The sequence below is a fragment of the Haemaphysalis longicornis genome, unplaced genomic scaffold, assembly GCF_048455015.1.
Source record: "Haemaphysalis longicornis isolate Haplotype H1 unplaced genomic scaffold, Haemaphysalis longicornis Haplotype H1 scaffold_6, whole genome shotgun sequence".
In the NCBI taxonomy this organism is placed as follows: domain Eukaryota; kingdom Metazoa; phylum Arthropoda; class Arachnida; order Ixodida; family Ixodidae; genus Haemaphysalis; species Haemaphysalis longicornis.
In genome coordinates, this window is record NW_027526407.1 from 34,040,164 (window position 1) to 34,055,759 (window position 15,596).

Below are 15,596 nucleotides of genomic sequence, written 5' to 3' on the forward strand. Positions count from 1 at the left end.
GGCTGGGATTGTAAAGGAATTTTACACGGTTAGCGACAGGGTGGTGGCTGTTGAAATGAACCTAAATATAATTTAGAGGGTATAGATATCATTAAATGGCGGTAGAGAAAATGAAATGATGCATGGAAGATGCGAGCGACGTAGTTACACTATGTACATAATGACGGCCATGAGAGAGACCGCAAGGCTGATTCCTCAACTCCCCGCTGTAATCCAGAGGTTGAGCTCACAGCTCTGCTTCCCGTGACAATATCAAGGGTCTTCTTGCCAACTCGTTGTGTCACTGCCATTATAACGTTGTTGTTAAGAGGAAAAGTTTGCATTAATTACGTGTGCAGTCAGTGCACAATAATTAGCAGAGGTTTGAAAGAAAAAATCAGAATAAGGACGTAGTAAACGTCCAATATGGAATCACAAAATACGGGGTTGAAACAGAAGCGTTGTGAGTGGCACTATCCTTTTATGTCTAATCGTTCGTGTGTTTACGTAGGTAATAAAGGTGAAAGAATTAGTCGAGCGCAAGTTGCTATGAAGTGGCGGGGTGATTTTCTGTCTTGATTCACTCCCGCGGCTAATTTTCAGACCATTAGTAAAAATAGGTTTTACGGTAAAAGAATAATCCAAGCCTATATTGACACATTATTAAAATTACATGGTTTATTGGGTTATTAAATTCTGTAGAATGTGCAAGCTGCATCGAAACTTCAAACACCTAAAACAAATGAGTTTTCTGACCCCTGAGTTGACATTATATAGATGTCAGGTCTTTCCAATAAAAATGCTTTTATTATGACTCATCAGGGCCAGCCCAGACAGAAAACACGGCATAACAAGCCAGGGGACGGCACGAGTACTAACACGTAAAAGAGCTCGGCGAGCTAGAAATAAACTGTGGTGGTGACCATAGATAAAGTGAAGATCGTCATCCCATTGAGTTACTTGGAAGATAGTCATGATGGCCAGGTCATACAATAAACAGAGCACAAGACGAGGGGCAATTACACAAGTGCTGAACACCCCCACCCCTCCATTCTTCCAGTTCTTGTGAGTCTTTTTTGTATGCTCTGGCTATCAGGAGTGTCTTAGAACAAATCGAATTGGCTACCATACTGAAGGTTATCTATGGCTGTTATTTTAGCTTCAAATTCGTAGACTAAGGAAATTTTACTAAGGATCGTAATTTCACACGACATAGCGCATAGCCCCACACAAATGTTATCACGTGTGTCAAATTTTGGAATTAACCCTAGTCGTGTTATGTCTTCGGCAAGAGTTAGAGAAGATGAGCTGGTTTTTAAAGTATGAAAATATAACATGCTCCCAAAAGTTATCATACACAATTTAGCAGATATGGTTGCGCTCGTTTATTTTTTTAGCTATTTCATAATAATGTAGTCCTATGAATTCTTCCCCTGCCTCGAAAAATGGTACTGCTTACTAAAGGAAGTTACTCCAAAGTATTTCGCACCGCTTATATCAAACACAAGCTATGAACGCTTATTCGGCATATAATGGAGATGAACGCCTATGTAGTTACAATGGTTCCAAAGCGATTAAAAAACATTTCGTGCAGTTATTTGTCCTGCTTTCCATTGCTTCAGTGTTAGCTTGTAATTAGCCTGTACATTCCGACACCATGGAATGACGCTAATGTAGATTGTAAAGTTTTCACTTCACCGACGTTTCGCACTTTCGCTATGGCAGCGTAATTTGAAAGAAGCGAAAATTCCAGTGCAATACGTTTTTCATAAAACTGGTTTACATATATTTGCCAGAATTATCTCCTCTTTTCCCACGGCACTTAAAGTGCAGTGCCCAAAATCTTACGAATTTTTTGTTTTTATCAGGAAACGGCTACGCGGGACGAAGTCCAACACAAGCAGCCACCCTACCAACACAGCAGCAGCAGCAACGATTAGGACTGCAACAAGTGCCAAATCAACCACAACCTCAACAGCTGCCAGGACAACAAACACTACAACAAATGCGGACCCCACCCCAGCAACAACCACAACAACCAAGTTTGCCTGGACGAGGCTTTCAACCAGGATATGGTGGAAGCACTGGAGGGAGTTTCAGTGCAGCTCCTGGGAGCGGCTTTGGTGGAGGCGTTCGCCCTGGCCTCCACCAGCCGAGCGCAGGTTTAGGTGAGCAAAACCACACTTTTCCTCTGCAAACCCTGTAAGCAGCATGTTAGCCATGTAGAAAAATAGCGCTACTTAAGTCGCCTTCTAGCAGAAAAATTTTGTTGTGACATTTTGTGTTGGCGCTCGATAACTTGCCCGTAAAGCTATGGAGTGAATAATGGGTTCCGAAAAGCCGGATTTCTGTGCAATTAGCGTCCGCTTAATTGCATGCTGCTTTTATTTACCGAGAGCAAGCCTTGACTTCAAACGTCTTCATTTTCGGAAATAGATGCTGTCCTCGAAGTAGTTGCAGTTTAAGAATATCGTTCTAAAAAGGTGAATTACACGTAAAAGTATTCTATCTACATGTATATTTACGCGTAGCTGAAGCAAAATAGGCAGCCTCCAAATGTTGCTACTGTCGTTGAACCACAGTTGGTAGAGTATGGCCTCTTAAATTTCCCTGAAGCAAGTTGGAACATTCTTTTGTGTATTCAGACAATAAGCAGCAATAATTACATGACACCACATTTACGTTGTGAGGATAAATAAAATTAAAGCAGGGTGTTTTATTAGTGTAAACGTGCATTTAAATCAGCTGTTCTGCATGCATTTTCTCTCTTCCGAAGAGCCAGCCTTTTGTTTCTAAAGTGTGTTCTATAGTTGCTGGCACCTGAAAACAATCACCCCTAATATCTGAAAATATTGTGGTGTGGTTTGGTGAATCGGAAGGCTATTTGAATTGCCATTCAAAGTTTCCAATAGCTTGTAACTAGTACCCGATGAGTTCGATGTTAAAGAATTAGTTGCGCCTTAGGGGGTGAGAAATTTAGAAGCGCACTACTTGATAGACTTGCGAAATAGGATGGTTGTGCAAAATAGAGAACGTGTTCTTCCGTTACTTGTGAGGTTAATATAACAACAGTTAAATGGACGAAGTCTACTAAAGTGAAAAATCAACACACTGTGGGTAGACACAAATTTTGTTGGCTTCAAAGTTGAAGACTAGTATTGCTTGAAACATTGATGTTAGGACTGCTTTATAACCCGAAGCTAAAAATTGATCTTTCTTTGAAGGTTCATAAACTACGTATAAATGAATTGTAGCTGGCAAATGTATAGAAATCGGATTTCATGTCTCTATACAAGGAGGGGATGCCCTATAAGAAAGATAATCCTGCAAAACGCTGTATACTAATAACTGCAGAACTGCGTTGCCTATGTAAGCACAATATCTTACCGCACCGAGTTATCGTGAGGAAACTGAGCATACCACTTTCCACCCGTAAAGCTGCCATTCCGCGCTTCTTGGGACAGGTTCTAATCAGTACGTAGGCCTTCTTCACAGCTAAATAAATCGATATTTTCTCAGCCGTCCTGCGTGAATAAAAAGCCGTAGCTTTCTATGTACTTGGTTAGGTGCGACTAAATTGTAAGCACAATGCTACATACTGATGTTTCTGCGAGAAGAATGCCTATAAAACTATGATTCTATTGTTGCTTGCAAGAGCTATGTGAAACATAACCCTATCTATTCAATGAAGATTTAAGTTGGGCTTCTTTTTGCCAAATAAGTTGATCGCGCCCCGAAAAGTCAATTATAATATTGCTGGGTAGTTTGTTACCTGTGTCCGGATGAGTGCATTATGAGTGAAGCTTTCACTAATTGCAGTTCCAATGGGAAATCAACTGCCCTATTTTGTTGCACTAATATACGTTTTCAACTAATAAAACAACTTCAACACAGAACACATAAACCTATCTAATAGACTGCTGTGTCAAGGGCAATTTAGCTCCTAAAAAATTAGTGGCTGCAGAGTAAAGGCTTAACTCACAGACTCAATGCTCCAGCAGCAGAAGCGAACACCACCAAGGCAGTGGTGGAGTGAAAGACAGAGCATTGAAAGTTTCCAGTCTCTCGGTCAGAGAAAGATAAACCAAGGAATGCTGCGTATATCTAGGTCCAGACAGGCTCCCACAGTATTTCAAACCTAGCAGGGTATAGCCCCTGAAATCCTCGAACCCAGTGCTTCAAGGAGTGCTTTTGGTGTATATAAGAATTATTCAGTGATATACTTTGTGATTAGGCGCCGTAAAAGAGCGATGAGCGCGTGAAGCTGTTGAAAAGCAGTGATATCTTGCCCAACCGAGGGTACCGGTGAAGAAAGCATTTGAAGGGCTTGGTACTAGATCAAAAAAAGAAAAAAAACAAGGCGGGTAAAAAATTCTGCACGGTGTCCGGAGTTGTCACATTACAATTTAGACACATCTGGTTTTTTTCTTATGTACATTTACACGTTTTAAGTGGCAGAAGACATTCACTTCCGCAGTCAAAGCGCATTTTTAAAATGAATAAACCATTTTTCTAGATCTTTTCGCTGGGTTCTATCTTGTAAGCCAGCCCACTGTTTTTTTTTCGTTCTGCTAATACGTTGCGGTGATAAAAAATGTGTTTTGTTACTTAGCAGCAAGCAACCTGATGAGGCCGGGCGCAACCCCCCAAGCAACGTTGCAGAAACCACCACAACAAGCGCAACAAAGCCAGCAGCAACAAATTATACAACCACAACCACAACCACAACCACCCCCGCAACGGCCACCTTTTGGAGCTCAACAACAAAGACAACTGCAACAACCACCACAACCTCCCCAGCAGCAACAAACGCAGCAACAAGGAAATTTCAGGGGTCAAAATCTGCAACAAGGTTTCGGCCGAAGTCCTGGAGGAAGTTCCACTGGTGCCTTTGGCGGCAGCCCTGGGGGGAACCGCCTTGACGGAAACCCGTGGTCGAGTCTTGGTGGAGGCCGCAGTGGAGCAAATGGCCCTGGATATCCAGGTCAGCAAATATTTTGTGGTGCTATTCCTGGAAGCGTCCCGCAATCATCAAGACAGAAATGTGTAGCGTAGAGTTCCTGCTGGCATGAAGTCATGTCTTGTGGTAGTTTATATTTGCAATTGACGATTAATTGACAGCACCACCAAGTTGCACAAGGAGCCCCACAACTAAGGCTGTTGCATAATATTAATCTCCTGGTACTTGCTCCGTAAGTCTCTGAGGAGCAAACATTTCTTTCAGAAACGATATTTTTTTGAAAGGTGAAGCATCTGAAAACGCACTTTATGTGCCTTTTATACTGGCGTCCCCTTAAAAAACAACCTTTAGGTTCACTACGTCGTCAGTTTATTTCGATTGCATGCAGTAGCAGATTACTACACATATTCTCCGGGCAAGTGCGAATCCCTCTTCAAACATCTAGATTACTAGTAGCATTAACAATATGGTGCAGCGTCTAACTTGCGAGTGTTAACCGGATTCTAAACGGATTCCATTGTGGTTTAATAGCATGGGTAATACTGAAAGGTTCTCAAAAAATCCCGCCATCTCCACAAAGTGAATGATGATGAGAGGGGCGAAGCTAAAAGGCTTATCGGTAAAACCGTGAAACATTCACCCACACATCATATAAAGACTCGACACGTTGTTATAGGTCTTCTTGACGGCGCGCACCATCTGAATGAGTAAAGGACAAAAGGCGCGTTCGTAGCCATGCTCGATTGATTGATTGATTGTGGGGGTTTAACGCGCCGACGCAACGCAGGCGATGAGGCGCGCCGTAGTGGTGGGCTCCGGATTACTTTTGACCACCTGGGGATCTTTATCGTGCGCCGAAATCTCGTACACACGGGCGTTTTTGCTTTTCGCCTCCATCAGAAAAGCGGCCGCCGCGGCCGGGAATCGAACCCGCGACCTCGTGCTCAGCAGCGCAACGCCTTAGCCACTGAGCCACCGCGGCGGGTTCGTAGCCATGCTCGCGTCTCGGTTCGTAGCGCAGTGGGAAGAGCGCCACGTACCTCCCGTAGCGGCCAGAAGCCGCGTTTACATGAATGCGACAGAATGCGATAGCGGCGCGTCAGATTTCCTAGCGCATCACGAGTAATGCGATGCGCTAGCGTTTACATGTAGCGCATTACCCCTGGTGCGATGGTGGCGCCATACGGTGTCGCACATCGAAGGTAAAGCAGCGTTTCTGGCGCTTCCAAAGCTTCCGGCATGGCTGGTTCTGTTCTTTTTTCACGACTCGCATTTTCTGGCGTCTTACACTCGATTTAGACGTTCTTGAATGCAAAGCTGCGTTTGCAGGGCTTACTTTTCTTGTCGACATAATTTCTAATGCGATGCGCTCGCGTTTACATGCACTTAGAAAGTCGACTTACGCGTCTCAATCCATCCCGGTCTGGCCCATTAACGCGACGCGCTTTCCTAGCGCATTAGCCCCGTTTACATGGATGCGATGCGCTAGAAAATTGATGCGATGCCATGCGATACGCCACTCGTCGTATTCATGTAAACGCGGCTAGAGAGTCATGGGATCGAAACCGGGCGCTGCCGCGTCAATGGCACTCGACACGTTGTTATAGATCTTCTTGACGGCGCGCACCATCTGAAGCCGCGTTTACATGAATGCGACAAGGAGCGCATCGCATCGCATCGCATCAATTTTCTAGCGCATCGCATCCATGTAAACGGGGCTAATGCGCTAGAAAAGCGCGTCGCATTAATGCGCCAGACAGGGGTGGATTGAGACGCGTAAGTCGACTTTCGAAGTGCATGTAAACGCGAGCGCATCGCATTAGGAATTATGCCGACAAGAAAAATAAGCCCTGAAAACGGAGCTTTGCATTTAAAAACGTCTAAATCAAGTGTGAGACGCCGGAAAATGCGAGTCGTAAAAAAAGAACAAGAACCAGCCGTGCCGGAAGCTTTGGAAGCGCCAGAAACGCTGCTTTACCTTCGATGTGCGACACCGTATGGCGCCACCATCGCACCAGTGGTAATGCGCTACATGTAAACGCTAGCGCATCGCATTACTCGTGATGCGCTAGGAAATGTGACACGCTCCTATCGCATTCTGTCGCATTCATGTAAACACGGCTTGGATAAGTGAAGGACATAAGGCGCGTTCGTAGCCATGCTCGCGTCTCGGTTTGTAGCGCAGTGGGAATTGCGCCACGTTCCTCCCGTCACGGCCAGAGAGCCGTGAGATCGAAACCGGGCGCCGCCGCGTCAAGACCACCACTCCTCGCTCGCAAAGCTTGAGACTTCCCACCGCTCCGTTGACAAGCCAGTCGATGAAGTCGATGTTTGTGGTGATTATGTAGGGCTTGTTTGGGACGATGAGAATCTCCATGGGTAAGTTGGCGAATTTGGTGTGTGACATTTTAGCCACCTTGGCCATCGCCTTCTGCAGAGCGTCTTGTGTCCCTTACCCCCGGAACGTGTCTTGAGCTCGCAGACGACGATTGTTGTTGTTGATCTTGATAATTAATGGCACATACCCAGGCGACGTACGACAACCTCTTCTTCTTCCTGTCCTCCTTGTTGGGTAGAATCGAACGCGTTGAACGTTTTGACCTCTTCGGCCAATCTTCGGTTGGCCAATCCTTAGGGGGTCCTGCCATAATCATCATCATGCTTCCGTGTACGGCAGAAACGAGGGACGGGACAGGGCCCGAGCAAGAGGAGCTTCGCCCCTAAAACTTTTAAACGAAGCTGCTGCGGCTGAATTCCGGAAATTTATGGGATACGGATGCTCGCGGAAAAACCCACGGGGGGAAATCCAGCTTATGAAGATTAAGCTTAGCTCCACAGGATATGCATATCGCCGTTCGGGTCGGTTAGAATCCCCCCTCCCCTTAAAAGCGCCAACAACAAAATCAGACTCATATTAGCAAAAAACAGGCATGTCACCCCTCCGTCGTAGATATGTCTGTTGGGGACTCTGCCTGTATAATATATTTTGTCGTGTCAACCGCTTTCGAGTGAGACCAGTAGGTACGCCTGAGACGTAATCCCCGAAGCGCGACCACGGGTCATAGGAGAAACTGGCCGCCCCAGGGACCTAAACATGCAGGAGTAGGGCCGCCACTTTGCAAAAGCTGTACAAATGCTGTCAATCGGTTTTTATACAAGGTTTAAAGAGAGATGACATGGGTGGAGCCATGTTGATTTGTGTGACGTCACTCGCCATCGCTGGCCTTCAAGAACGCGTTTCGCCGGTGAGAATGGGTGAGCGCCGTACCGGCTTTATGGGCAAATTGTTCAATTAATTTCAAGGGTTGATTTTCAAGGGCGCCTATTAGTCGGCTAGATATTGGCGGTGAGATGTTTGAGTGGCGCCCCCTGGCTCTGACGTCGGCTTAGGGACTCGCGCCGCTGCCGTCTGCTACACTACGCTTGTGGGAGGCAGCAGTGCATGCGCTAGAAATCCCCCACTTTGATGCTTGAGTGCATTGAAGAGCGTATTTCTAGTAATTCAGTAATTTCTGCCGGCTTCTGGCACATCTGAATAATTTCAAGTCGTATCCCCCACAAGTTTCCAACACAAGAAGAGACAGACAACAACTTTCTTCAGAGTATCGGTCAGAAGATCGGGTGTAACTTGTCTTTTCTAGCTTATTCGCGAGGTTCAACACTCAGAACTCCTCGATAAGTATTCAAAATGCGTACGATTACCTACAGTATTTTTGCGATGTTCTTAGGGAGACTCAACAGTCTGTACTCTTACGCACCAAGCAGCGGGCCCCTATTCGCACATCGCACAGCAGCAAATAAAGCGGCTGTCTTCTGTTTCTTTCGTTGACTTGTATCAGATGAATGTTTTTTTTCCTGTTCCCAACGCATTAATTTTTCTGCACCGTCACGAACGTCTTATTAGTAGGTTTGGGGTTGTTTGTGGGGCTCACAAAGATCGTGTGGATATTTTCTTCAGGCATCCATTCCCTTCTTCAAAAATTGGCTTTCCTTATGGCTGCATGCAAGAAAATGCATATTTGCAGCGTGAGTTGTATATTCACATCCAAATACAAAGAGAAGCTTTGTGCTATGCCACCGCGATCGCGCCCCAGACAACACTGTCCAGAGTACTCGAAGGCGGCTTTTGTGCCCCGAATTTCTGTCATAACCATCGTTATCATAACCAACTGACTCTCAACCTGAGCAGGTACGACATGATTACGGTGTTGAAGGCTTGATATAGTCGCTAACGAACGCAATAAATAGTATACGTGCATATATAACAAGAAACGAAACAGATTAATTTTTCCAAGCAGCTCTTTATTGTTTTCCAACTGTTATTTCCAGGCGTAAAGAAGAAAATTAATCTTACTCTCTTGTCCTGGTCCGTGGACCCGACCCACTAATCATCTCGATTTTACGGTTAAATAAAGTTTTCTCCTCCTCTCCTTCCACCTCCTCCTCTTGAGTGCAGCTTTCCTGTAACGCATATCTGAATATTGAGAAGATATGGCTGTGGGAAATGTAACGAAATATCCCTCCAGCTCTGAACAAACATAGTGTTACTGTATTTTTACCGTAGACGTGGCTCGTTTTGTCAATAAACCTGCATACTGGTTAGAAGCCTGTATAAAACCAGCCCGCGCCTATACACACAGTCGGTTATTTGGAACTCAGCCTACAGTTTTTGTGGCCCAAAGTGCATGTCGGCACACTTTCATGCCATGACAACGTAAAATGATGTGATACATACTTTCGAGCGTTCGTCAAGGTTGCAAAAACTTATTTAGCTTACATGCGATTACCGGGAATCGTAAGGCCTTCTGCCAAAGCCGACAGCCGCGAAGGCCTGGAATTTGTTTTGGTCTTGTATTTTCGCCGTTGTAGGCTACTAGCAGCTGGCTGTTCCCTTCGTTCGAAATATTGCTTACAACAGAAGCCGACGCCTATCTCCGACTCTTCGCGCTCCGCACAGGACCGGCTTCGCAAGGAATGGGGCGACGCCGGCAATATTTCTTCCGTTGCGGTATCCAAAACTATACTTTAACTCACGCCTTGAGCTAGTGTATGCGATTTAAAGTCTATTCTTATGATAAAAAGTTACGCACACGCAAAATGGGGTGCGGACAAGCATCAGACGTCAACCGAGCGCAAAGAAACAGCAGGGAGAGCGAGCCCGAGTAAAGCAGACGACAAATGTGAGAATCCCTAAGCCGACGTCATGGAGGCGCGTTTCGCAGCGCCGCCCGTGGTCGCGCTCACCGCCAATAGTGTGCCAGCCTTGAGAAACTACATAGCCCTGAAAAATGGCCCGTAAATCTTCTCAAAGCGCTGTTCTGACTGCGCCCATCACCTAAGCTCCTGTTCGCGCCTTTTCTAGCTGTTTGGCGGCATTTCTTTCTATTTTTTCTTACAGAGCAATCAATATATCAGATGGCGGCAGCCTGCGGCCCGTAGGGAAGTATTGCGCAGCCCCTGACACGACGTCAGAACCCACCTCAACTTGCCACTTCCTGTCTGAAGGCTAATATACCAATTTTCACCTCAAATGGGGTTAGAAGGGAATAAAGCAAAATCGCTTCAAGGTGGCATTGCTTCCCATCTTTACACTTACCCGTATAACGTCTTGATTTCATCTCGTTCAAAACAGCCCCAAATTTCAAAATTTCAAAATTTCAAAACAGCCCCACCTCCCCGCCCCCTCTCGCCCCGATTTTCGTCCGGCCTTTGCCGTGTCGGCTTAATGAAAATCGGCCCTCCACCCTGAAAGGTTGCCGAATTTTAATATAACTGAAATGGCTTTGAGCCTCTGGCTGTCCCACTTTAATCGCATGAGCATGTACGGATTCGTTCACACACGCATTATTAACAGAGTTGGGAATAACGCCGAAGTTGCAGCCTCCGACGCAAGGCAGCTGACGTTACGCCTTAGTTCATGGTTTCGTCAACGTGCATAATACAGGCCTACATTGCGAGGAAACACATGCAATGCTTACTGAAGCTAGGCTTCTGTGCTCTTCCCTAGTAATAAGGCTGGGTCAGCGGCAGAGACAAACGGCGGAGATCTGGGGACGCCGGTGGTGCGATGAAAGGCGTTTGGTGCACTTTAAGTAACGCGGGATTCCATACTCTACTCCGGGGCCAAGCAGATAATGGCTAGCGAAAACTAGAAAATAATCTTGGAGTCACCCTTTCGATCGGCTTCAACAGCCAGGCTAAATCGGTTCGTCGTGATGACACGCACGCAACGCTTAAACAAAACAGGAGGCATGCTGTAAGCGTGAACCGCATGGAGCGTTTTCTGCTCGCGAAAACGCCCCGTCCACTCCACAGGCGCGCTTACGCTGCCGCGGAGCCACCCGCACGCTGCGCGCGCCGCGGCCGGCGGCGGCAACATGGCGGCGGCTTCGGCAGCGAAGTGGAGTCGGGAGCTCGAGCGACCGCTTCTAAGCGCTCTCTAAAATGCCGCTCAAGGCACGCGCAAGTTGCTTGTGCGTTAAAGGAGCTTATAATATGGATAAAAACGGTACTATAAAACATCATCCGCGTCACCAGTGAAAGCGCCCATTCAATATCTGCTGGTGTGGTAAGCCTAAACGTCCCCGGTGGAGCCAGCCGGCTGCCCCCAGCGCTTCGAAACAACCGCCATGAGGCGCGCGCCTCCCCATTGGCGCAAGTCGCCAGGCTCCTCCCACTGCCGCGTGCGACGCGCGTCAAAATCTAGCCAAGGCAGATGCTGCCGCGGGCGCGGAATCGTCGACGCGGGCGTCGAAAAAACGCACGCGCAACGCCGACGCTCGCGAATCGCGTGAAAAAACGCTCCATGCGGTTCGGCCTTTTAGAACAAGCGCGAATCAGCCTCGGCAAGCGCGTACCGAGGAAGATTTACGTGCACTACACTACGCTTGCCGGCGGCCTTCTGTTACGGTTTGAAAAAAGTCACCCTTGCAGACGTTCTTGGAACAAAATTCATCAGTTCGAAAATGGCGATCCAGCGGAGCCTGCTCTTCATGTAGCATTCACTGCGGAAAGCGGTGAGTCGCGTAAGTCCGCACACACGGACAGTCTTTGTGAAGTTGCGGCCTGCGAGACCCGCATGGCGATTCATCCCACACCTTCAGGTCTCAATCACAGATGGTACATCCGACTACAGTGCAAGTATTCCCCCGTGACCACCATATTTTATGACTGCGCACTTCGGTGAGCTTCATGGAAGCCTACGGCAGAAACCGAAACCACCCCGTGATAATGACCAGCCATAGCAATTGCGTCGCTAGCATCACCTGTTGAGGGTTTGTCCAACTGATCGCTCTACACGGCCTATAGTTTCCGAGAAGCGGCGCTGCCCGGCAAACAGCACAGACATGGGAATCTAAGAAGCGGAAACGGGATCCGTTCTACTAGCAATCAGGCTGGGACAAAAGAATAACCGAGGACTGAACATCATTTCGGAATACAAGTGAGCAATAATGAACATCCCGGCTCGAAGAATCCCGAATCCGGTAAATCAAACACAATATTTGAATTTGAATTTGAATTTATTTCATTTTGTGTTACAACAACAATGTATACAATAGAAGATTTCAGAAGGAGGTCCCAGAGTCAGAGACTGAAGAGGGTCGACCTCCTGTTATTCATTAAACAGGCGGAAATACGCACGAATATATCAATCAACGAAACACAAAATAATATCAGCAAGATCAATTACGGTATATATACAAGAACATAATAAGCAAGAAACGTATTAGAAAGGCATGGAAAAAAGAAAAAAAACTATCACCAAGATAACAAACGGTATATATGAAAGAACGTAATAAGCAAGAAACGTAGTAGCAATGCATGAAAAAAAAGAAAAAAGAAACAAAACTAATATCAGCAGCAGTGTATAGGCAAGAACATCATAAGCACAAAGCATATTAGTGATGCCCGGAATAAAGAAACTAAACATGGTACAACCAAGTTACATTATTCAGGTTGGGATAAGAACGCCCGCAAATTATTTTTAAATGTATACACGTAACGGAATGTTTTAATAGAGAGCGGCAGCGTATTCCAAAAGTGTATAGCCGAAAAATTAGTTGAAAACGTTCCGTAGTTCGTTGTTACTTTTGACAATAAATAATTCATATTTAAACAAAGTCGAGTGGGGTTACAACGAGGAAATTGGTCAGTACTAATTAACGGAAGGGGGAGGTTTCCATTAAGGAAATTATAAGCTAATAGGCCATGGGAATATTTAACAAGTTCTGAAACCGACAACATATTATGAGCACGAAGCAAGGAAACGGCGTTCGATTGGAAGTGGCTAAAGGTTATAATTCGAATAGCTTGATTTTGAATATGTTGCAGTGGAGATAAATTAGTTTTGTATGTATTTCTCCAAAATGATATGCCATATGCTATGTGACTGTGTAAGAATGCGTAGTAAAGTGAGATAAGGATGCGTTCACTAAATATCCCCACAAATATGTCACAACCCCACAATGTCAACTGGTGTCCAGGCAACGAGGGACGGAGGGTAATACGGCGGCAAAAAGAGCTGCACGAGACCGAACATACCGTGCCCTACATGACCATTCGTACCGCTTTTCACCTCTTGAACGATACGGAGAACAGCTTGCCAAACTCAGGCAAAGCCGGCAGACTTTTCTATTTCCCCACAAGGAGCGCAACAGTCACGATTCGCAGACACTACGGCGAATGAAATTCAATACGTTTATTCATAATTTACGTTCGGCACTGATGTTTCTAAATAACATACAAGAACCATGAAAGCTTTGCAAACAAAAGCCCCTGCTTTTTCACGTCACTTGGGAGTGCAATACCATATGGTCCCACACGCCCAACACCAACCCCACTACCCTGCTAGAGAAATGGGAGGCATTTCTGGCCAGCTCAACCTTGAGGACCATGTAAACGTAGTCCGAAGAGCAAGGCACGGTGCCGCTGAATCTGGAGCCTAGGACCTGGGCCCCTGCCACAAGTATTCCTTCAATCGTTCTAACCTCTCCCCCCTATATATTTTAAAATAATTTTTTTTCTACCACTACTCAGTCTGGTAGCACGCGGAAAAGCTAGATAGCGGGGTTTGGCAGGAGTGAGTGACAGGAACGTGGCTGTTTCGCCATTTTCAGCTGACGCGACAGGCAAGGTTGTACAGGTGGCGTTGCTCTGTGAATCTATGACGTAATGTATGGCGCAGTATGCACCTGATAAGGTGACCAAGCGTGCGGCATTGCAACATGAACGTCTCGGCGGGAGCTGTAAGAAGGCAGCAGATGCGAAAGTCGCCCGCTGTTCTGAACATGACGTGAAACTCAAGAAGAACGGAAAGTTGAGCTAGTTGGTATGTGTTCATCTTGGTGGAAAACAAAGGCGCTCAAAAAACAGGGACGTCTACGTCTTCCTTCGTCCCGTTTTTTGAGCGCCTTTGTTTTCCACCAAGTGGAACTCATGGTTGTACGTTTGACTACTTTCATATGTCTTTTGTGTCACCATCATTAGAGACACCAAGTTCGAGTTAACTAGATTCAAAATAACATTGCGCGTGCGTATGCGCGTGTCTTCCTTAGGAATGATTTTCTTCAACTCTTAGGGAGAAATAAAGTTTCCTCTTTACTTTCCGCTAAATTGCGTGTCGCCTCGATGTGATGTGCAAAAAGGCTCTTCTACCATCCCCTTTCGAAACTCCAGAAAGACAAATATTCAGTAACTTCGATAACTTGGTTTTTGCAATTTAAATTGTATATATATACTTTTGGTAGTTGGCTCGGAAAACAATTACAATATATACTGAACATATAGGGTTCTGGTTCCAATGTCAATGAGTGATTGGCGTTGCTGATAATGTGTGCGCCAAAGCACCGAATAGGCCATGGTACATTGGGATCTGATGTTAACAGATATGCCACGAAAGCGATACTTTATTTACACTAGCCCCGCGTAACCACGTACTATTTGCAGAAAATTTATATGCGTACCAAATCGACGAGAAACTGTCTGATGGGTAGGGTTCCGCTTGTTGATAGCTCTAATTAAGTGATAAGGTAATGTTCGCAAAACGTTTTCAAAGTAATTTTTAGAGCCCGAGTACCTGGTTGAAAAGAGATGAGTATAATGGCAGCAGGCCCTTGTGACACGAAAGATCCCTCGAACAGTTTTGCACTGTCACGTAGCTTTGTTCATTGTTTGCTCAATGATTTAGAGTGTTTAGTCAGAGGAGTTTTTACTGAACTGTAATAATAAAAATTAAAGCCGTTCCACTCAATGTGAGAGCTTCCGGAAGTGCCGAGCAGTGATTCATCATAATGGGCTGTAGCACCGCTATCCGCTCACTGCTACCACACATCACGCTCTTCGCCGCCCTGTCTACCTCCTCTCTAGATCAATGGAACGCACGCTTGCCCTAAGAAACTCAAATTTACCGCCTTCGCAGTGCTCGCGCGCCCCCTTGCCTGAAACTTCGCCAGTGGGAGTTCTGTTCTTTTTGTGCTTGCTTTTCCTCCCGCACGTGCTGGCGTTGCACTGCCACTTTTTTTCGTTTACTATTGTAAAACCCAATCCAACGAGCGTTCCTAACAAAGTTAACGCGGGCGCTGCTGGTTAATAACAGATATTTTGCCTCAAATGTACCTGCAGATTCATTTGAGCTAAACAACTGGAAGAGGTATGACAA

General features: G+C 45.9%; 1 protein-coding gene across 3 annotated transcripts in view; it reads left to right on the plus strand.

Moving 5' to 3' along the window:
• The window catches only part of LOC144142458 (uncharacterized), an 80,466-nt gene that overhangs the window by 22,596 nt on the left and 42,274 nt on the right, over positions 1-15,596 (plus strand). For 2 of the 3 annotated variants that reach the window (XM_077673992.1, XM_077673994.1), the window contains exons 3-4: positions 1,848-2,147; positions 4,592-4,963. In XM_077673992.1, coding sequence (XP_077530118.1) covers positions 1,848-2,147; positions 4,592-4,963 — 672 coding nt within the window. The remainder of the gene's footprint in view (positions 1-1,847; positions 2,148-4,591; positions 4,964-15,596) is intronic. The other variant, XM_077673993.1, reaches the window with a different exon arrangement.